We start from the raw sequence: 24,608 nt of genomic DNA on the forward strand, positions 1-24,608 counted from the left end.
TTTTTAAATAAATAAGAGGAAGATGATGCCGCTCCGTGTCTCTCCTGAAAGCTCATCTTTACAGACTGATCGAAGACGATTATTAGACGATCGAAGGTCTCATATAATATTAAATTATATAATTATAGGTCAAATATTATTTACATATTGTTAGTAAGTAATACAACAAAGCACGACGTATTGCATAACTACAAATCACCGCGAGAGCTTTCTAATATGCGCGCCACTGAGTGACGTCTGTACATCCGGGTCAGAGAGCACCTGTCCATCAAAAGCTCACTATCCAATCAGAGTAGATCACTGTTAAGCCCACCCCCACGAGAGGTTTGTCTCAAAACAGCAAACGAAAAACTGTGAAGCGTAAGCGTAAATCTGTGGCAATGTATTCAGAATCCACGATTTACGAAACGAATCTTTGAAAAACATTAACAAAAAATGAAGCATATTTGAAGAGCCTGTTAAATTCGATGCGACTGAGTTCATTTTTTTTTCATTTTAATTGTGTTTTTCTTCTTTTGTAATGGAATATTTTTGATAGTTTCTGAAAAAGTTACGTTCAGTTTTATAAAGTTACATTCATTATTATTGACACAATCGTAATTCCATAGTTTCATGGCGGGTAACGTACTGTGCTCCAAAACATTGGTGCTGATTGGCCCAAGAGGAGTCCTGTGCGCCAATGAACGCTATCTATCGATCTGCGCTCGATTGCTCTTCCTTCATCCTCCAACTACCCGGATGTCTGTCTCAGTAACTTGAAATTGAATTTGAGAACTGAATCTGAATTGTGAGAAGTGAATGTGAAGATATATAGAGAGTTTAATTTTCAGTGAGGATCAAATTTTATTGGACTTCAGTTCCAAACGAATAAATTCAATTTCAAATGATACAATTCAGATTCAGTTTTTGAATAAATTCAATTTTAATTAAACAATACAATTTCAAATGATGTGATTCAAATTCAGTTTTTCAATGCAATTATTCAAGTTTAGCCATTCAAATTCAAATATAAATGGTTCAAATTCAGTTTCTGGTGGCACATATTTCAGCCCATACAAAAGTCTCCAGTTGCTTTCATTATTACCTAGGAGAAACAACTGTGATATTATAGAGATATCCATTATTATTCTTTCAATGCAGTATGAAGAATAAAGATCTTTGTGTTAACTCTTGAACAAAACGAGAAATACGTTTTCTTTTACAGCACTAGTGTTACTAAATAGTTTGTCCTTGAGGCAGTGAAATATTTAGTTTTTGAAACATTGATGGAGACTTCTGAATTTTTAGCCTGTTCTGTTCCCTCTGTGTGGTGCGTTTTAAGTACATTTGAGTACAATGTAACCTGACTAACTGCCTGTTGAATGAGAGATTATTTACATTGTTAATGCAGGTTCTGGCTCTTGTTTTGTAAAGTGTTAAAGTCTGATCATTATCTTTGGTGAGTTGCCAGCGACTCTCATTTTGCCCTGCACATTGTTTATTTTGTTGCATAATTTGAGATGTTTGGCAGTCATGGTCTGCTGAGGCCATTGAGAGTGAACTGTACTGCAGTTCCTTAACATTAACAACAAGAATGTAGAAATGTGAGTGAGAAAAGTGCATTTGCATGTGAATGTGTGGGTTTGGTGGAGGCACACATGTTGTGTAGATGAGAGTGAACAGAATTGGTTCACATTTTACTGGTCTTTAATTCTAGCCCAGTAGGGCAATCAAGTACCTGCATGCTTACTTAGATCTGTGTGTTTGTCGGCATGCATGTACATGCTAGTTGTGAGAGTCTGGAATTTGGGTAATCCCTGCACAGGTATAAGAGTTGGAACTTTCTCCCATGACTCCCAATCTGCGTCCATTATTCTCTTGTTCGCTCAATGCCAAAAGAAGTTGCATTTACTATGTAGATTAGAGGTGGGCGGTATGACCAAATATTATATAATGATGAGTAATTTGTGGTGACTGAATCAAGCTGATAGTTGATGTTTTTGCCGGATATGCTGCATTTTAGAGTTGGGAATTGAGAATTGGTTAAAATATTTTTTTAAAAAATAGTGGAAATAGGGCTGGGTGATATAGCAAATAAAATATCTCAATTTGTTCAAACTTAAGGATGATTTTATTTTTCAACCTTTAAATTTAGTTATCAAAAAGTTACTCCAACATGATTCAAAGACCATTTATTAGAACGCAAGGCAACCTGGTTTGATAAATAAAATTTATTTTCATTATAGGGGAAATAACTGCTCGACAAATTGTCAATATAGTGTATATGTAAAATAAATTAAAATCGAATAAACCCATATGTTGAGAAATAAAAGTATAAAATAAGAACTGTAACATACTTCTTACCAATGTAGGTATTAATTTGTATCTAATCCAAGTCTGTCTAGAAAGTTATCAAGTAGAAAGTACTCATTGTATATCAAACAATTTGTATGTATAATCATAAACCATGCCGATAGAGTCCAGGGCATACGGCACCCCCTAGAGTATACATGCTGCGCAGCACAGTAATATCAAATTATTTATCATTACAATTCAACTGGCCAGATGTTGGAACCATATGATTTTCATGACATTCAGTTCCATTAATGGTTCTTTAATTCTGTCACAGATGCAAATGGAACCCTAAACATACAGCACGACTAGTGCAGTCCATTTCATGAATGAATGATTCTTGTGAGCCAGTTCTTCTTAATAAATCAGTCAAAAAGGCTCACATCAGGTTCTCAGGTTCTCTATTGTTTGTCCTTGTTCAAGTACATTGAAATAATTTCTCTCTCCACAAGGTGTTGCATCAAATTAAAATAGTAAATAATAGAAATATACAATGACACTAAGAAATGCACATATAAGTAAAAATTAAATGGACAAAGGTAAAACAAACATGATATTAAAACATGAGTTGTTGGTTTGAATCTTTCATACAAGTCACTCACCGAATGCTTTGGTCAGGTCATTACTTTCATTTAGGGTTGCACCGATATCAAAACTTTGGCTTCGGTATGATACCAGCCCTGGTACCTTGGTATCGATACTAACGATACTTAGGCAAAATTAAAAAAAAAAAATCAGACTTTGGATGAAATAACACATAAAATTGTTTGTCTAAAAGAACTGCATAAAGTCTTATAGATACAAATTATGCCTTTTCTTTTAAAACATTTCTGGATTCCATGTTAAATGTTTTAATTAAATGTTATGATCAAATTGTGTTTAACCAAATACATACTGTACAGCTTTATTTAAATGAAAATATAATAATTTTCAACAATATAGACCAAATAATAATATTTCAACAATAATAGTATATATATATATATATAATTTCTGGTAAAAACAAAAAAAATGCACAACAGAGCTTTACAGTTTAATGAAAAAATTAAATGAAAACAATCTGATTACCTGAGGCAAAAGACTGCCATGAATGAATCGCAACATGCTAATATTCTGTACTAGGGCTGGGATAAACGATTATTTTTTTAAACGATTAATCTAGCGATTTATTTTTCGATGCATCGATTAATCTAACGATGAATTTTTTTCCCCAGTCCGATTCGATTTCGATTCGATTAATCGACTTGTGACAACACCGGTTTCATCGGGGATGGGGGTGTATAAAATGTTTAAAAAAAACATTTGCCGGGAGTTTGATTGACTGGCGATCTGATCAATCAATCATAATACGCCATTTTTGTCCAACAAAGTTGTCAGGAGAGAGAAGATTAACGTCGGTGGATTTGAATTTGAATAATGGATTGTAGGCAACTGTACTGACATCTTTCCGCGGTTAAAACAACAGTCCTTCTGATGTAGGCTACATTCATGTTTAGCCTATTTGATGCTATAAATTAACCAAGGAAAAGATGATCGGTTCACGAGCAGCTTTAACTGAGGCAATCTGTCACGACACATTAAAGAGCCACAAAATGGGGGCAGTAGTGGCTCAGTGGTTGAGGCTCAGGGTTACTGACCAGAAGGTCGGGGGTTCAAGCCCCAGCACCACCAAGATGCCACTGTTGGGCCCTTGAGCAAGGCACTTAACTCCAGGTTGCTCCAGGGGGGATTGTCCCTGTAATAAGTGCACTGTAAGTCGCTTTGGATAAAAGCGTCTGCCAAATGCGTAAATGTAAATGTAAAATAGTAGGCCTATTTATGGTTTAATTTTCTTTGAATGACCAAATTTGAAAGTTGAGACTTTATTAAATGTTACCAGCTTGGTCCTGTCTGTCAGCGCGTTGTCAGTGTCCTCTATGTATTTTTCACGACATTCATAGCTATAAGCGCATTATTAATAGCTATAAGCGAAAACTTTAGGTGTCGACAACGTATTATAGCCTACTCCAACATCGAGTGCAAAGTGGGGAGTTGAAAAAAAACTTACGGTGCTCTGTCATCTGCAGCTGCTCCCGGGTGGCACCTCTTCAGATGCTGGTGCATTGCCGTGGTGCTAGAATGGAAGGCCATCTCCATTTTGCAAAGACGACATATCACGGAATTGTTTCCTTTTAAATTAAAGAATTCCCATACTTTAGAGGAACGAGTGCATGCCGCCTTGCACTTCTGATAGTCTGAGGAGCCACTCGTGTTTCTACTACTCGCCGGCGGCGCCATCTTTGTTTTGGGTCTGACGAATCGACGCGCATATTTTGCGTCGACATATTTTTTGCGTCGACGTCATCGATGTCATCGACGCGTTGTCCCAGCCCTATTCTGTACACTTGCTTATGTGATATTGCTTACATATAATAATACTAATAATATAGCAATTTAATATTATATTATTGTTATTATGAGTATCATTGCAACTACTTTGAATACTACACTTATAAGGTAGTAATATTTTACTGCCGTTATGTCTTCAATTTCACACATCCGGTTGAATAAGCTCTTATTTCAGGGTGACTTTTATTTTAAAAGACCTTTTGAAGTTGTTCCTGTTTGTGAAGTGTTCGTTATATCCAGCTTCCCATGACTCGAGAGCTGCAATGTTGAAAGTGGTCATTTCAGAGAGCCGATTATACACTAAACACACTGCTCTGTGGCTCTGCAGATGGATACTACTGGACACACTGCATGAAAATCAAGCATTAGTAATGTGTGCATTTGTGTGAGTGTGTGTGTGTGGGAGAAAGAGATGACCGAGCAGATTAGAGCCTCTCGTTCATTCTGTGTCACACATGTGACTGTATATTATTTCATTAAATGACATCCTTCTGCTGTTTAATGATTATACTTTGCCATATCGAGACTTTTTATTATTATTTTCAAATGGTTTTTGATTTCATCTCAAAACTATTACATTACATTATATTTTGCTAATAGCAGCATATTAAATATGGTACTAAAATTACCAACAAGATTATATAGTCCCATTTAAAAAAAATTGGTATTGTGATACCCTAATTTCATTGTATCCAACTGGAACCGAAAACTGCTACTGTTTTAGTGACCGATACTGTTAGGCTTGTGAAACTTAAATCTGTTTAATTACTGACTGGTTGTTTATATGACAATGAGAATTTAAAGATACACATTCAAAATAGAGTTTTGTTGTAATCAATTATACATTTATTTAAAGAAAAATGTTAAAATATACATGTAAAAAAAGTACTGTTTTTTTTTGGTATGTTTGTTCAGTGATGTTAATGGAATTTAGGAAGGTGGAATCGGAACCAATCATTACAATTCCCAAACCCTACTGTGTTGATAGTACAGGGTCTGTTTAGTGCTGTTAGTGTTTTGTTGCCTTGCTGTGTTTCCCAGTTGGCCACATGAGGCCTCTTAGAAAGATGAGCAAGAACGCTGGATTCCCGGCACTGGACAGGCCTTTACGTGAGCCAAACATTACATAAACCATCTGTAATCTCGCTCTCTCTCTCTCTCTCTCTCTCTCTCTCTCTCTCTCTTTCTACTTCCTTTAGTCACACAAACACAAATGTATATCTGCCCCCCATTGCCCTTAATAACACTTAATACCAATACCTGTGTATCACATTTTCTTTCAGCTTTGAGGATACTTCATTGGCATTCAAGTTGTGTGTGTGTGTGTGTGTGTGTGTGTGTGTGTGTGTGTGTGTGTGTGTGTGTGTGTGTGTGTGTGTGTGTGTGTGTGTGTGTCCTAAAACATGAGATTGGGATAAAGGATCATGTTTAATTCTTGCAAATTATGTAATGACTCGTGGGGTATTGTCGTCATCATCATCACAGACACATGCACAAGCATACTGAGAACATAATAAATACAAATGAATGTTGACAAATCATGATTATACTTACAGGCTAAAGTAATCAAAAGCATGCTTTGTTTGATAACATGTCATAATATCCACATATATTCCAAGTTTCTTAATAACATAAAGCATTTAAACTACTGTATGTGGTTGCTAAGGTATTCTGACAAGTTTTTAGTGCATTGCTATGCAGTTTCCAGGGTGTTCTGTTGTGTTTCTCTGGTGTTGCTAAGTGATTGCTACAGTGTTTTGAGTTGCTGCTTGGTGGTTGTCTGATAGGAGTACACCTTAGCAACTGCATAGCCATGCCCTGGCATTTTGAGTGGATATTAGCATTTTGCTAGGGTGTTCTGATTGGTTGCAAGGTAGTAGCGTACTTGGCCAAGTCAAAGGAGCCCACCCAAAGTCTCTATTCTGGCCCCTATTGTTTGGGTAAGTCAGTGAGATTTTTTCCATCCAACAGGCATGAGTCTGTCATGAGTCTGATTGCTCAGAAAAGTAATAGCACACCACTCCTGAACAAGATGCATCATTTTTGGTATCACTCATGTCTGTAGAACAAATAGTGTGGAACAAATTATGCACCAAAGTTGAATACAGGATTATGGGGTTTAAATGTATCGCTATCTGTAAGGCCACATCCATGATAATAAATTTTCGATTGAAAACACATTTATTTTGCTGCATTTCCGCTGCTCATCTACACTGGAATGGTATTTTTTTTATACCAAAAATGGGGACTTTCAACAACGTTTTTTAGTACTGGCAGGGATGGGGAGTAACAGAATACATGTTACGGGATTACGTATTTAAAATACAACATATTAGCATATTTACTGAATTCCATTAAAGTTACAGTTTAAATAATTGTTAATCGTTGGTTACATTCAAAAAGTATTTTGATTACTGAAGAGAGTACTTTGCATTTTATTGTCATTTGTTTCATGTGATATTTAGTTTATTCAGTTTTAAAAACATTTATATAAATGATGCAATCTAAGGAGCGTTTGACTTGATGTCATTGAGGAGCTTCCTCTTCGGAGCTTAATTGAGGAACTTAAGCGTGTTTCTTCAGCTTAAAAGAAAACATTTAGAAACGCTTTGACAGATGAAACATGAATCCAATAAATACACAGTTACTATGATATATGGCTTGTCAGTGTTTTTATGTGGATTTACAAGGATAAGAGAAGTTTAAATAGAAATGCTAACCAATGTAGCCTTTAGCATCGTATAGAAAGCTACAAATAATATAGGCTATTTTCCGCATCATTCTGTGAACAGAATCCACATATGATTAGTAAAAGTTGTTGTTGTAAACTCTTTTTGGGGTTTTGAGCAGCAGAAATCGTAAATTGTCATGTGAACATTTAGCTTTATCCTAAGCTAAAACACTAGCCTTTACATGCACTTTATCCCAGGCAGGATATACACTCACCTAAAGGATTATTAGGAACACCTGTTCAATTTCTCATTAATGCAATTATCTAATCAACCAATCACATGGCAGTTGCTTTAATGCATTTAGGGGTGTGGTCCTGGTCAAGACAATCTCCTGAACTGAATGTCAGAATGGGAAAGAAAGGTGATTTAAGCAGTTTTGAGCGTGGCATGGTTGTTGGTGCCAGACGGGCCGGTCTGAGTATTTTACAATCTGCTCAGTTACTGGGATTTTCACGCACAACCATTTCTAGGGTTTACAAAGAATGGTGTGAAAAGGGAAAAACATCCAGTATGTGGCAGTCCTGTGGGCGAAAATGCCTTGTTGATGCTAGAGGTCAGAGGAGAATGGGCCGACTGATTCAAGCTGATAGAAGAGCAACTTTGAATGAAATAACCACTCGTTACAACCGAGGTATGCAGCAAAGCATTTGTGAAGCCACAACACGCACAACCTTGAGGCGGATGGGCTACAACAGCAGAAGACCCCACCGGGTACCACTCATCTCCACTACAAATAGGAAAAAGAGGCTACAATTTGCAAGAGCTCACCAAAATTGGACAGTTGAAGACTGGAAAAATGTTGCCTGGTCTGATGAGTCTCGATTTCTGTTGAGACATTCAGATGGTAGAGTCAGAATTTGGTGTAAACAGAATGAGAACATGGATCCATCATGCCTTGTTACCACTGTGCAGGCTGGTGGTGGTGGTGTAATGGTGTGGGGGATGTTTTCTTGGCACACTTTAGGCCCCTTAGTGCCAATTGGGCATCGCTTAAATGCCACGGCCTACCTGAGCATTGTTTCTGACCATGTCCATCCCTTTATGGCCACCATGTACCCATCCTCTGATGGCTACTTCCAGCAGGATAATGCACCATGTCACAAAGCTCGAATCATTTCAAATTGGTTTCTTGAACATGACAATGAGTTCACTGTACTAAAATGGCCCCCACAGTCACCAGATCTCAACCCAATAGAGCATCTTTGGGATGTGGTGGAACGGGAGCTTAGTGCCCTGGATGTGCATCCCACAAATCTCCATCAACTGCAAGATGCTATCCTATCAATATGGGCCAACATTTCTAAAGAATGCTTTCAGCACCTTGTTGAATCAATGCCACGTAGAATTAAGGCAGTTCTGAAGGCGAAAGGGGGTCAAACACAGTATTAGTATGGTGTTCCTAATAATCCTTTAGGTGAGTGTATATATATTATAATGAACTTTAAAAAGAAAATTCTTTGATCATCATTTATTTTCTGTAGTAAGATCTTTGATGTTAAAGATTTACTGCAAGAATCGTATTTTGTTTTGTTTTCGTGTTAAAAAATCTACAAATACTTAAAACAAGATGAATATACTTGAGATGCAACATTGCTTTCATTTATTGTTTTCAGAGTATGTATTTAAATAAAAGTGTATTTTCTGTTAGTGTACTGGCAGTTTTTTTTTTTTAACTTGTTCTTCACTTGTTTATAGTCAAAACAAATAAAAAAATCTGCCAGTGCTGAAGAAGTAATCCAAAATAAATGGATTACATTTCTGACCTTGAGTACTCTAACTGAATACAGTACAAATGACATTTTACAGTAGGTACTGTATTTTGAATCTGTAGTGAAATTTTCCAAACCTGAGTACCGCATACTTTGGAAAATTGTGATGTTAGGGAAAGTATTCGTGTGGATGTGACCTAAGTATGAGCAAGAGTAATAATACTGATGCTTGGCAAGAATTGATTGTCTATGTTGTTTGTATAACAAGTGAACTCACTGAACTTGTAATGGTTGTAAGTAATGGCTGATTGTGGTTTGTGTGTAATTGTCTCTGGGGTAATGGCTGGGGCGTGATACAGTCATGAAATCAGACACATTCCTGCGGTCTGAGGTTTGGGGAGAGAGAGAAAGAGACCCCCCTCAGTAATCACTCTGCAGTCAACACGGTTTCAAACATGAAATGCACACGGCTAATCCTACCAACAGCGCTAATGTTTATCTCACTCTCTCTAATGCTGAAACTCACATGTATCAGAGAGGCCCAGTGGCCTTTGACCCCAGCACAGATTAGTGCAGCCTAGGGTAGGGCAGCACAATTAATCGAGAAAAAAATTATAATTGAGAACTTTTATGGCTTCCGCGATTAACTAATTGAGAAAAGTATCAATTAGAAAATTCTAAATATGTGATGGCTCTGGGTTGAGTCGGGTTCCTTCAATTTAGTTGAAGTCAGAAGTTTACATACACTTAGGTTGAAGTCATTAAAACACATTTTTTTAACCACTCCACAGATTTAATATTAACAAACTATAGTTTTGGCAAGTCATTTAGGACATCTACTTTCCGCATGACACAAATCATTTTTCCAACAATTGTTTACAGGCAGATTGTTTCACTTTAAATTGACTATATCACAATTCCAGTAGGTCAGAAATGTACATATACTGAGTTAACTGTGCCTTTAAGCTGCTTGGAAAATTCCATAAAATGATGTAAAGCCTTTAGATAATTAACCAATTAGCGTCTGATAGGAGGTGTACTGAATTTGAGGAGTACCTGTGGATGTATTTTAAGGCTTACCTTCAAACTTGCTTGACATCATGGGGAAAATCAAAAGAAATCAGCCAAGACCTCCAGAAACAAATTGTGGACATCCACAAGTCCTTGGGAGCAATTTCCAAATGCCTGAAGGTACCACGTTCATCTGTACATCAATAGTACACAAGTATAAACAACATGGGACTACGCAGCCATCATACTGCTAATGAAGGAGACGCATTCTGTCTCCTAGAGTTGAATGTAGTTTGGTACGAAAAGTGCAAATCAATCCCAGAACAACAGCAAAGGACCTTGTGAAGATGGTGGAGGAAACGGGTAGACAAGTATCTATATCCACAGTAAAACAAGTCCTATATCGACATAACCTGAAAGGCTGCTCAGCAACGAAGAAGCCACTGCTCCAAAACTGCCATAAAAAAGCCAGACTAGAGTTTGAAAGTGCACATGCAGACAAAGATCTTATTTTTTTTCCTAGGAAAGTGCTTGGTGGTTACAAAACCAAAATTTTGTTAAACAGTCAAGTAATGTAGACAGTTAAGTAAGTTTATGTCCCAGAGTTCAAATTCATCATAATCAACTTTTATTTATAAAATGCACAGCAATACATCATGCTTTAGCAATGAAATGTTCATGTAGAGTTACCACATACAAATAGTGCTGTTTACCCTAATTAGCTAACGATGCTTCGGAGTCTTAATGACGCTGTATTTTTTTTTTTTTAAAGCCTCTTTTATTCATTCCCAGAGAAATTCCCACCCAGAATGAAGTGGAATTTTTCAGAGATTCTTGGACACATCTGGTCTTGCATAGTTTGCATAGTTAGCATAGCAGTGATGTGAATGTGACCTGCGGGCTCCCACTGGACTTAGTGAACCCAGAGGATTCTGCAGCTGTTCCACTAGAGATTGCTGAATGGAAAGTAGATGCTACAGTATTCAAATGTTTCTTTCTCTTTTCATATCGTTCTCTCTTCAGAGATGTAGTCTGTACTCTGGTCTGTGGGCAGACTCTGAGGTCTCACTATGCTGCTCTATCTGCTGTTGGTCTTTCAAACGAAGGTCAATGCCCAGATAGACCCAGGTAATGTTACATACACATATAAACAAACATACACATGCATACAGTCATGACAAGCCAATGCCCACTCTTATAGATACATAACATGTGTAAAACTACTTAATATTTTAACGCAACACTCGGGTTCAGAAGGTAAAAATCCCATTCAATTTCTCCATAGGTGGTTTATTCCAGGGTTTTTGCAGAGAGCGGCGTTCTGACATGTAATTTAAAACGACATTGCTGATTTTCTTATGCCGTTTAAGGGATTAAGGCCCAGGTTTCTCTCGAAGAACACGGCTTATGTGTGCATGTAAACACATAAGTACCATTCTTAAGGAGTGCGTAGGAGTGTGCATGTGTGTGAACAGGCCGGATAACAAACACCATAGGATGGAGCCCAACAACAAGTTAACACAGCGGAAAGAATTCAACATTTTTGGGAGTACAGTGGGAAAGCACATACACAATAAACTATACCCATTTACACACACCAATGTAAAATATTGACAGTCCCTCACATGCGCTCCTACACTGGGGGAATCCCAGAATTTATGTAAGAGGGAAACTCCACTATTGCAGCGCTTAAGAAAATTAAGGAAAAAAACACAACAACAACTCTGGAATATCTGGAAATAAAGCGAAGCAATGGGCGTTTTCACTCCTGGCTCGTTTGGAGCATTTGTTTCGTAACCTGGTGCATTTTCTCCCTTAGTTCGTTTAGGCATATATGAACATGGCAATCGCACTCGGATCTGCACCAAAACAATCAGTCCGAGACCACTGCGTTCCAGTCAGAGGTTGCCATGCCACGCAACCTCTGACTGGAACGCGCATAGATGTTTTGCATAAGCGTGTCTGAAAACGCCTTAAAATAGTGAAGTCTTCATCAGATGCCATGTTTGTTATTTACACAAGCGTCGCAGGGAAATTATATTGCTGTGGAGTCGAGCCGCATGTATACAGGAATAAAGTGTATGGCACTTACACAGTGTATGTAAATGTAAATGCCACTTTCTCGCAATTAGCCTCTTTTCCGCAATAAGCCGCTTTCTGGTGTCCATGTAAACGTAGTCAATTATAAATGTTTGTATGAAAGCCCACTCAAACCAGTGCTACTTATGGATTCAGCTTTTCATATTTAATTATTTTGCAGCTCAGTGTCGTTATCCTCTTGGTATGGAGGACGGGAGGATCAAAAACGATGACATCACTGCCTCCAGCCAATGGTATGAAACCACTGGCCCTCAGTATGCAAGGTAAGATACATATGATACAACCAGGAAGCAATGTTTGACAGTCATCATCTTTTATATTCTGTGTTCCATTGTACTTTTCTCCTCAAGGTTCTGTTGTTTCTTCAAGGTGTGGACAATCCAATGCAAAGGGTCATTGCTTAAAAGACCTCTTTAAAAAGTTCTTAATACTTTATGTGGTGCTGCATCCACATTGATAGGAATCATGGAATCTGCACACCTTTGCACACCATCTGCCTGAGACATTGTGAATATAATGCAAGTCTGTAATTTAACTCTATGCATCTGTCTATCGTTCAGGTTGAATAGAGAGGAGGGTGATGGTGCCTGGTGTCCTGCTGGTCAACTGCAACCCTCTGATGTTCAGTATCTTCAGCTGGACCTTCATCAGCTCATTTTCCTCACCATTGTTGGTACACAGGGTCGATACGCACGCAACTCTGGTAACGAGTATGCACGCAAGTACCGTATAGAATACAGTCGTGATGGACACCGATGGATCTCCTGGAAAAACCGCTTTGGCTATGAGGTACAAAAAGAAGCTTGTGGGATATGACTATGATATGTTAATATATTATATAAGATAGATTGACTAGATCAGTGTCAAATTTGGTTATGGATAATAAACGTCTTAGGATGGACCCCAACAACAAGTCAATACAGCAGAAAGTATTGTGTGTAATTCAACATATCTGGGAGTACAGTGGGAAAGCAAATACACAATAAACTATACCCATTTACACACACTAATGTAAAATATTGACAGTCCCTCATGTTCCTGTATATGCACTCGTACACTGGGGGAATCCCAGAGTTTAATGTTAGAAGGAACCCCCACTATTGCAGCGCAATTCCGTTGCAGGTCGCAATTAAGGGGGAAAACGTAACATCTTGAACTTAACAATGCTATAGCGCATTTTACAAAACATTGTGCTCCAAAGCAGCTTTATAGTAAAATAGATAAATAGAGAAATCGAAAAAAAAGAAAAACATTACAAAGAAAAACCCAGTGAGTAAGCCAAAGGCAACAGTGCCAGGAAAAATATTTTCAACCTCTGGCTGGCACATTATTTAAGCAAAAGTACATGCAAAAATACATGTATGCACAAATGTAATATAAATTATGTAATTTAGCCATATAGTATTAATGATAGTATTGATCAATTTGTTTAATTTTCTTTAGACTAGTTTACTACTGATAAAGTAATTATTAGAGGTCAACCGATAGTAGATTTTGACGATACCCATAACTACGGTAGTGCAAAAGTCCCATAATGATTAATAGGCTAATAGTTTTTTAAAACCATGTGATGAGGAGGAGAGAGGGAGAGATGCACGCAGCCAAGTCAAATCAAATCAGTTTATTGTCACACGACCATATACACAAGTGCAACAGTGGGTGAAAGTCTTGTGTGCAGTTCTGAGCAACATCGCATTCATGACAGTGGCAAGACATATACCAATTACAATAAACAACATATTTACACAACACAATTTACATATCAGATGTATACATAATTACACAACACAGTAATAATTAATATATATAAAAAATATATATACAGTGTGGAGAATATTATTAAATCAGTCCAGTGTGAGATAATAAGATTAATAAAGTGCAGTGCTGATGTATATTGATCGTGAGAGATCAAGTGTTGAAAAGTGTGATTGCTTGGGGGAAGAAGCTGTCATGTAATTGGCTGTTGCGGGTCCTGATGCTGCGATACCACCTGCCTAATGGTAGCAGTGAGAGCAGCCCATGACTCGGGTGGCTGGAGTCTCTGATGATCCTCCGAGCTTTTTTCACACACCACCTGTTATATATGTCCTGGAGGGAGGGAAGCTCACCTTCGATGATGTGTCTGGCAGTTCGCACCACCCTTTGCAGGGCTTTGCTGTTGTGGGCAGTGCTGTTGCCGTACCAGGCAGTGATTCAGCCAGTGAGGATGCTCTCTACAGTGCTGATGTAGAACTGTGTGAGGATGTGGTGGTTCATTCCAAACTTCCTCAACCATCTCAGGGTGGACAGACCATGTGAGTTCCACAGTGATGAGGACACCGAGGAACTTGAAGCTGCTGACTCTCTCCACCGGTGCTCCATTAATGGTGAATGGGCTGTGTACTCTGTCTTTCCTAGGCTGTTTAATCATTGTCAGTAATCAGACCTACCACCGTTGTATCGTCAGCAAACTTAATGATGGCATTGGAGCTATGTGTTTCCACACAGTCAAGTATGTATAGGGAATACAGGAGTGGGCTGAGAACACAGCCTTGCGGGGCTCCAGTGTTGAGGGTCAGTGATGATGAGGTGTTGCTGCCCATTCTAACCACCTGACGTCTGCCTGACAGGAAGTCCAGGATCCAGCTGCACAGCAAGCTGTTTAAGCCAAGAGCCCGGAGTTTCACATCAAGCTTGGAGGGCACTATGGTGTTGAATGCTGAGCTGTAGTCTACAAACAGTATTCTCACATGTGTTCCTTTTTTCCAGGTGGGAGAGAGCAGTGTGTATTGTAGATGCAATGGCATCATCAGTGGAGCGGTTGTTGCGGTAGGCAAACTGCAATGGGTCCAGTGAGGTGGGCAGCACAGAGCAGATGTGATCTCTGATTAGCCTCTCAAAGCATTTGCTGATGATGGGGGTCAGAGCAACAGGACGCCAGTCATTTAAACAAGTGATTTTTGATTGCTTTTGTACAGGCACAATGGTGGACGTTTTGAAGCATGTAGGGACTACAGACAGGGAGAGGGACAGGTTGAAAATGTCCTTAAAAACACCAGCCAGTTGGTTCGCGCACGCTCTGACGTGGCCCGGAATGCCATCTGGACCCGCGGCTTTATGGATGTTCACCCGTCGGAAGGATCGGGTTACATCCGCAACCGTGACGGAGAGTGAACCATCCTCTGTAGCGTCGGCCGCAAGTGCTCTCTCCACGAGGGTGGTGTTATTTTCCTCAAAACGAGCATAAAATGTATTAAGCTCATCCGAGAGAGAGGCAGCAGTGTTCACGTGGAGTTTTTATTCCCTTTGTAGTCCGTGATGATGTTAATTCCCTGCCACATACTTCTAGAGTCGGTGGTGATGAACTGTCCTTCAATTTTTTTCCTGTACTGGCGTTTGGCTGCTCTAATAGTTTTACAGAGGGTATAACTGGCTTGTTTATGCTCCTCCGCATTCCCGGATTTAAAAGTGGTCTGATTTGCCAAATGGTGGGCGGGGGAGGGATTGTAGTGATCCCGGAAAGGAGAATAGCAATGGTCCAAAACCCAGTCCCCTCACGTGTTGAAGCTGATGTGTTGGTGGTATTTTGGTGGGATTGTTTTAAAATTGTCTTTGTTATAGTCCCCGGTAACAATGAACGTGGCCTCAGGGTGCGCAGTTTCCTGCTCACTTATACTCTCATACAGTTCCCTGAATGCCCAGTCTGTGTCAGCTTGTAGGAGGATGTACACAGAGCTGTGATAATGACCGCTGTGAATTCCCTTTGGTAGCCAGAATGGTCGACACAGAAGCATGAGAAATTCCAGATCAGGAGAGCAGAAAGACTTGATAAAATGTAAGTTCCTCTGATCACACCATGATTTGTTGTTCATAAAACATACACCACCAACTCTGCTTTTACCTGAGGGGTCTTTCGCTCTGTCCGCTCGGTGCACGGAGAACCCTGCGAGTTTGATGACTGAGTCTGGAATCTCCGCAGACATCCAAGTTTCTGTAAGGCAGATAATGCAGCAGTCTCTCGTTGGAAAGAGTTCCACGCTCTCAGCTCGCAGAGCTTGTTGTCCAGAGACTGAACATTTGTGACAAGCCAGCTAGTGTCTGTCGCATTCCACTGTGTAGCCCCACCCACAGTGAAATCTCATTGGTCCAAAATCTTGTAGCCACATAGCAATTTATTATACATCAGATGCATTATTTTTTTATTTTCTCCCCATTTCCCCTCCAATTTGGAATGCCCAATTTGCTCGAAGTCCTCATTGTGGCGTAGTGACTCAATCCGGGTGGCGGAGGATGAATCTCAGCCCCACCGAGAGCGAGAACCACATTATAGCGACCACAAGGAGGTTAACCCAACATAACTCTACCCATCCTAGCAACCGGGCCAATTGGTTGCTGGGGAAGCCTGACTGGAGTCACTCTGCACGTCCTGGATTCAAACTTGCGACTCCTCCAGTTGTGGTAGTCTGCATTTTTACTTGCTGAGCTACCCAGGCCCCCTCATCAGTTGCATTATTTATTTTGTCACGCATTTTCGTTTTCAGTGTGGACAGACAAATTGCTGTCATGTGAGAACACGTGTAATGTTGAAGTAGTCTAATATATTGGAATGTAATGTAATCTGGGTGTGTTCTGCTCTCCAGATTATAATGGGTAATGTAAACACATACGACTCTGTCGTGAGAGACCTCAATCCTCCCATCATCACTCGTTTCCTGAGGCTGATTCCCGTCACTGATGCTGTACACACTGTGTGTATGAGAGTGGAGCTGTTTGGATGCCCCTGGTTTGGTGAGTCCAACAATTACATACATATATAATTACATAAAACAGTAATTACAAACTAGATAAAATATGAGCTAGAGTGGTGCTTGCCACTTGCCATGTATCTTTTGCGCTTGCTTTTACACAAACTGTTTCATGGGCAGCAAAGCGACTTACAAAACACTAGCTTTATAGGTGTATGAGCTACAGTATGCATGATCTCAGGCCGATCATGCAAATTCAGTTTCATACTTGCATATGGGCTACAGGCTGAAACGGCACGATTTGGCAGTGAGGAGAGGAACTCAAAGTTCCTTCATTCAAACAGCTGGTGCCAATGTAGATTTGTCCCCTAGTGTCTGATTAGCTGCAAGTTATTTTCATTTGACCTCATGTACTGTAGCGTTTTTAACATGAGCCAAGGCAGCTGTGCAATTACATTTTAGAGCTAAAACAATATTACAGCTTGGGACCCCTTTGTCTTTTCTTTGTCCTGGTGTGCAGATGGCCTGATGGCATACAGCTCTTCTGAGGGTCAGACTATGATGGCTCCAGGATATCCCATTACACCACTCAACGACTCCACATACGATGGTGCTCTAGAACGCAGGTGATGTTCTAATTTAATGCTGAAGGATTCAAATAATATGTACATTATAGCTTTAAAGGTTCAATACAAGTTAAGTTCAATCGACAGCATTACGTTTCAATGGAAGTAGAGATAGATCGATATCGGCATTACTGATTAATCTGTGCCGATAATTGCTTTATGGAGATATAAATGCTGATAGTTTTTTTTTTTATTATTCCTTTATGTTCCTGTGTGGCCAGTGCTATTTTGATTAGATAATGAAGTGTTTGAATTTGAAGCGATGGCATGCAAAGAAAGATGTGACCTATATGGTAACGTACCCTTCCACCACCTTATTTATTGGTATCTTGAAAATACACTCATCCCTTAAACGTTAAAATACTCACCGTTAGTACAGCCACAAGATGCAAACAATATGAATGCTATCTTGATTTTAGTGTAATAAAATTGTTTACTAACCTTTTCTGTGTAAACAACTTCATTGCCATGAATCATGATGATGTAACACAGTACACACTGTAATCTTGAAAACGCAACGAATTAAACATTTTTACAGCTCAAATAATCCACGAAAGAATTAATGTAAGTGCTTTTATAAAATTCTAAGTTTGACATTTCTGCCTTTTTAAAGCCTGCAAAAACTGTCAACTTTCACTTCCATTGTAAGTGCCTCATTGTAACCTCGGTTTGTTAAGTTGTTTTAAGAAAATGAGGTACAAGTAGAAATACATTTTTGTGGTTATCAACATTAGTCACAAATGCTGTTGGACCTTGGAACTTGTATTGAATCCATAATATTCCTTTAATGAATTCACCCAAAAATGAAAATGTTGTAATCGTTTACTCATTCTCATGTCATTCCAAACCTATATGAATTTATTTCTTCTGTGGAACACAAATGGAGAACTTTTAAAGAATGTCAAAGCCACTGTTTTCCATACAACAAAAGCAATCAGTGACTAGGTTGTGTCAAGTTTCAAAAAGGATAAAAGGCACCATAGAAACCATACGGAAGCTTTATATGAGAAACAGATATTAATCGATATTCACTAATAATCTCTGCCAGAGCATGCATATTTGAATATTAATCAAATACATTAATTTATAATTATAAATAATAATTTATAATTATTACTAATGTATTATTATTATTATTAATAATAATTATAATAGCTATTATTAGTATTATTTATTCATAATTAATTAATACATTAATTAATAATTGATTAAATAATATTCAAACTTTGCTGGTTGTTTTTGGTTATAAGACGCATGAGAACCAATGGCATTTGATGTCATTGATATCAAACCTCGTGAAACGTGTTTTGACTAGTGCTGTCGATTAAGACTTTGATTGCTATCAATCGCATACTTTTTGTAGTTTAAGTGAGATTTGGGAACAGATAACAGTAAAAGATCTGAAGACCTACCGGTAAGTGACCTGGGAGCAGAGGTGGGTAGTAACGTGCTACGTTTACTCCGTTACATTTACTTGAGAAATCTTTTGGGGGAAAATTACTTTTATGAGTATATTTACTCATAAAAGTAAATATACTTTTCACTCTTACTCGAGTACATTTCTATGTAATTTGTTTTACTTTGACTTTGTTACAATGGGCACGTTCATGAAGTTACATTTAGGGCTGAAATGATTAGTTAACGTTATTGCCAACAATACAAATTTGTTGACCAAAAATTCCGTTGTCGACTAGTCGTTTGATCTCATTTAACGTAACGTGATCATATGAAACAAATGATGGCGCGCGAGAGCAGTACTGCAGCTCGTGCCTGATTGAGGAGAGGAAGAAAACAGCTCATAGTCCAGATGCACAGTCAAAAAGGTGATGTAGATCGCAAAATATGAAGCAATGTCATCGTGAAATCAAGCTGAGCTGGATCTGGCATTTCACTTAAGTAAAACTTGAATGTCAGAGCATCTAAAAAGCAAACAACCTGGCGTTATATCTTTAATGCATCCTTTATTAAAGTTCAAATAATAAGGAAGTGGGTTGATTGTAACTGCACCTGGCTGATGCACACAGCACGGGTACACTTATCCTTTGTGCGCATTTGCTACAGCTAGATTATAACATGACTTTTTGTGTTGCACGGAAGAAAGTCGTACAAGTTTGGGTGAACTACCCTTAAGATATGCCACATTTTAGAGGTTATCTGCTTCTTCACATTGATACTACATCCTCTCTTTCCTGCCTTCCCAACTCACGCCAAACCTGGAATTGTGTAGTTTTCAGCGCTATTCTATTCGCAAACCATTAAAATTGTATTTTAAGTCTAGAGATGAATGCTTATCACTCCACGGTAAACTCTTAAGTGCTTCCTGTCTCTCTCTGCTCCCACAGGAAGCTGTCTGGGGGGCTGGGCCAGCTGACGGATGGTGTGATTGGTCAGGATGATTTTGTACAGAGGACGCGGCACAGCTTGTGGCCTGGATACGACTACGTGGGTTGGAGGAATGACAGCTTGGGCCCTGGATATGTGGAGATGGAGTTTCAGTTTGACAGACAACGAAACTTCACTTCTATGAAGGTGAGAATGGAGGACAAGCTAAAGTACAAGCTACAATAAGGGTTAAAGGTTTTCTAAATATGTTGGGTCCAATGCAAGTTAAGCTCTATAGACATGTGTAGCATAATGTTAACAATGACAACTTTACAACTCTAATAACAAATGGTCTATGGTAAATGGTCTACACTTATATAGCGTTTTTTTTAACCTTAGAGGTTACCAAAGCATTTACACTGTGTCATTCACACACCAATGGCGACAGAGCTGCCATGCAAGGCGCTAGCCTGCCATTGGGAGCAACTTGGGGTTCAGTTTCTTGTCCAAGGACACTTTGGCATGTGGAGTCATATGGGCCGGGAATTGACTAATCGCCAACCCTGCGAATAGTGGCCAACCCGCTCTACCACCTGAGCAATTTGCTTGCTATGTTCCTTATTTGTTCCTCACAAGTAACTTAGGATAAAAGCTTCTGCTAAATGACTAAATGTAATCTTGAAGTGAGGATATTATATTAAAAATATAACATATTTATTGCATTTTAGGGACTCTTGTTTTTTTGTTGGTTTAGTGGAGTTTTAAGATTCTATTGTTAGTTAATGTTAAACAATTGGCAAATTTTAAACTTGCATTGTAATATAGTCTTTTCGTATCTTTCCAATTGATAATAAAGAAATATAATTGCGTTTCACTTGGAAATACAATGCATGATGAAAGTTAGACATTATGGAGGGGGGATATTTATGGAATTTCTTCAAACCCATTGAAAATGGTCTGCACTTATATAGCGCCTTTTTAACCATAGCGGTTTTTGAAGCGCTTTATACTGCGTCTCATTCACCCATTCACACACGTTCACACACCACGGAAAGTAGAGCTGCCATGCAAGGCGCTAGCCTGCCATTGGGAGCAACTTGGGGTTCAGTGTCTTGCCCAAGGACACTTCGGCATGTGGAGTCATGTGGTCCGGGAATCGAACCACCAACCCTGCGATTAGTGGCCGACCCGCTCTACCACCTGAGACACAGCCGTCCCACAAATGTTTGTATGTTACTGCATCCACACATATAGGTCTCCATATAAGTCTTAAGACCACATTCTATTGAAACCTAAAAAATTTACTTAATTACCTAGTGCATCGTAGGGTCAAAAAAAAATAGTGGCTTTGGGCAAAAATGCTAACGAAAGTGACAAAAATGCCACAGAAATTCAGAATGTGAGTAATAAGTTCCTCTGTTTTTCATTATAGCATCTTACTGTATGTGTTTAAATATTCTATTCTAGGCAAAATTTAAGAGTTCGTCTTGATAATTCAGGTTAAGAATTTATTTCAGTTAATTCGTTCAAATGAAGTAACTTGACATTTATATGGTTAGAATATAAGTATACCTAATTAAGGCAGTAGTAAAGATAAAAATGCCCCTGAAAATCAAATTCAGGAGAAAATATTGACTTTAATATTCACATCCATTTCTGACAGTATGTTTGGCAGGTTATAGTACAATGAGGCATGATTTATTTTGAACAAAGCACACAGAAATGCCCAAGGTTTAAAGGCTAATGATATTTCTAATTTTTTATTTACAGGTTCACAGCAATAACATGTTCTCTCGGGGTGTGAAGATCTTCGCATCCGTGTCATGTGTGTTTAAAACACACCTCATCTCAGAGTGGGAACCCAATCCGGTGGAGTTCCACACCGTCATAGACGACCGTAATCCAAGTGCTCGCTATGTGACCGTTCCATTGAACCACAGAACAGCTGCTGCTCTGTGCTGCCGCTTTTACTTTGCCGATACTTGGATGATGTTCAGTGAAATCTCATTCCAGTCTGGTATGAAATGAAAGCAGTTCACCTCTCCTGTCTAGTGCTATTCCCAGTATTTCCTCTTTAAAATACAGCCAGAACTGTGAAATACTTTTCCTATTATTATTTCCAATTTCTTGTCTTCCACTTTGACACTCAATGAGACCCCAAATCCTCAAATATTCACATTTATAAAGATGGGAAATGGGTAGTTGATGCATAACATGCCATAAACTTTTTTTAAATTAACATCAAGATTTTAGGTTTAAATTTATGTTTTGATATATTTATGTTAGAGGTCAACCGATTGTGGGTTTTGCTGATATGGTAACTAAGGTGGTGGAAAGGTCCGATAACCGATTAATCGGCTAATAGTTTTTAAAATCGATTCATAGAAACAATTTCTTAGTCTCTCCTTAGTATGATAGGTGCAGATATAAAGGCTACAAGAGTCCAAAATGAATAAGATCCCAAATGCAGTTTATTGTGCAACCAAAATCCCAATAATAACCAGGAAAAATGAAGATTTGGTGCATAACAAGCCCAAAATTCACCGGGGACTTTTATTTTGAATTGTTGGAAACTTGGTCTCTGTTACAATGCTCTGTATTTAAGTATTTACCAAATTAGGGGCCTGGGTAGCCCAGTGAGTATTGACGCTGATTACTACCCCTGGAGTCGCGTGTTCGAATCCAGGGAGTGCTGAGTGACTCCAGCCAGGTCTCCTAAGCAACCAACTTGGCCCAGTTGCTAGGGAGGGTAGAGCCACATGGGGTAACCTCCTTGTGGTCGCTATTTAGTGGTTCTCGCGCTCAATGGGGCGTGTGGTAAGGCTTTACAAAATTGGCGAGAAAAGGACTTTAAAAAAATTTAAGATTTAAAAAAAATTTAATGGTAATATTTACCAAATTAAGCTTTTTATAGCCTATATATTGCACATTTTAAGGATTTTTTAAAATATAAATTTTACCAAATTCATGTGTTTTATTATTATTTACAAGATATGAAGTTGGAGACACAATGAATGTGTTAACAGAGCACATTTACATAAAACCAGTCAAAGTCTTGAATCATAAATTGTGCTTCATCTCCTCCCAGCTTGCATAGCTAATTCACATGTTCGTTCTCTAATTGATTGACATGTGATATCTGTAAAAGTTGATTGGCTCTTTTACCTGTAAGGCGGGACAACTGTTGACTGTTGGGTTTTCCAATTTCTCTCATTCATTTTAATAGAAGTGACCTTTCTCTGCTAAACAGTCTCTGCTTCAGTTTATCAGCAACTGACGGTAGATTTTTGCAGATATAAGATGTATAAGGGAAAGTATGTATTTTAGATGCTGTGACTGGTGAAGCTAGCAGTTTTAACAGTAAAATTTTGCTTTTACTAGTTTATTTTGAGTGGTCTTGTGGTGTGAAAAATACACTGCCTGGCCAAAACAAAGTCGCCGTTTGGATTTAAATAAGCAGGTACTTAAGAGCTTATTATTAGATTATTATTGCAGTGATTAATATGTTTCAGCTGGCAAAAATTATTTTAACCCTAACTGATGCAGTGTGTAGCTTCTCATTTCTTAAAAAACCATGTTGAAATCAGTATCCTGTGGTCATGGTAAAGATGTTACTGTGTTTTAGAAGGGGCAAATTATTGGCCTGCATCAAGCAAAGAAAACAACTAAAGAGATTGCTGAAATCACTGGATCTAGGTTAAGAACTGTCCAATGCATTATTAAAACCTGGAAGGATTGTTGTGAACTATCAGCTTCATGGAAGAAATATGGTTGGGGAAAAGAAATTTGAATGATCATGATTGGAGATCACTAAAACGCTTTGTGAAATCACAACGTCAAAATCGGCAGTAGAACTCTCGGCTATGTTTAATAGTGAAAGTAAGAGCATTTCTGTACACAAAATGCAACGAGAACTTACAGAATTGGGACTAAACATCTGTGTGGCCACAATAACGTTTTAGTGAAGCTAATTGGAAAAAACAACTTCAATTTCCTAGGGAGCAAAAAGATTGGACAGTGGAGCAATGGAAAAAGGTCATGTGGTCTGATGAGTCCAGATTGACCATTTTCCAAAGCAATGGGGACATCAGGGTTAGAAGGGAAGTGCATGAAGCGATGCACCCATCATGCATAGTGCCCAATGTACAAGCCTCTGGAGGCAGTGTTATGATCTGGGGTTGCTTCAGTTGGTCAGGTCTAGGTTCAGCAATGTTATGTGGCAATAAAATGAAGTCAGCTGACTACCTGAATGTACTGAATGACCAGGTTATCCCATGAATAGATTTTTTCTTCCCTCATGGCACGGGCATATTCCAGGATGACAATGTCAAGATTCATCATGCTCAAATTGCGAAAGAGTGGTTCAGGGATCATGAGGAATCATTTTCACACATGAATTATTTACCACAGAGTCCTGACCTTTACCCCTTTGGGATGTGCTGGAGAAGACTTTTCAGAGTGATTTGACTCTCCCGTCATCAATATAAGATCTCAAAAATGAATGCACTCTGGACGAAAATAAATGTTGTGATGTTGCATAAGTTTGTCGAAGCAATGCCACAAACTATTCGTGTCGTAAACAAAGCTAAAGGCGTTCCTACGAAATATTAGTGTTTGTGACTTTTTTGGCCAGGCAGAGTATAATTTTTCAAAGAAAACATATTC

The 24,608-nt window shown here is 38.6% G+C and overlaps 1 protein-coding gene across 1 annotated transcript in view; it reads left to right on the forward strand.

The window, feature by feature from the left end:
• The window catches only part of ddr2l (discoidin domain receptor family, member 2, like), a 59,831-nt gene that overhangs the window by 13,889 nt on the left and 21,334 nt on the right, over positions 1–24,608 (forward strand). Inside the window, exons 2-8 of the mRNA XM_052110724.1 lie at positions 11,195–11,299; positions 12,432–12,534; positions 12,832–13,060; positions 16,891–17,038; positions 17,516–17,621; positions 19,964–20,150; positions 21,714–21,960. Coding sequence (XP_051966684.1) covers positions 11,242–11,299; positions 12,432–12,534; positions 12,832–13,060; positions 16,891–17,038; positions 17,516–17,621; positions 19,964–20,150; positions 21,714–21,960 — 1,078 coding nt within the window. The 5' untranslated portion in view covers positions 11,195–11,241. The remainder of the gene's footprint in view (positions 1–11,194; positions 11,300–12,431; positions 12,535–12,831; positions 13,061–16,890; positions 17,039–17,515; positions 17,622–19,963; positions 20,151–21,713; positions 21,961–24,608) is intronic.

Source organism: Xyrauchen texanus, chromosome 3 (genome assembly GCF_025860055.1).
Source record: "Xyrauchen texanus isolate HMW12.3.18 chromosome 3, RBS_HiC_50CHRs, whole genome shotgun sequence".
In the NCBI taxonomy this organism is placed as follows: Eukaryota; Metazoa; Chordata; class Actinopteri; order Cypriniformes; family Catostomidae; genus Xyrauchen; species Xyrauchen texanus.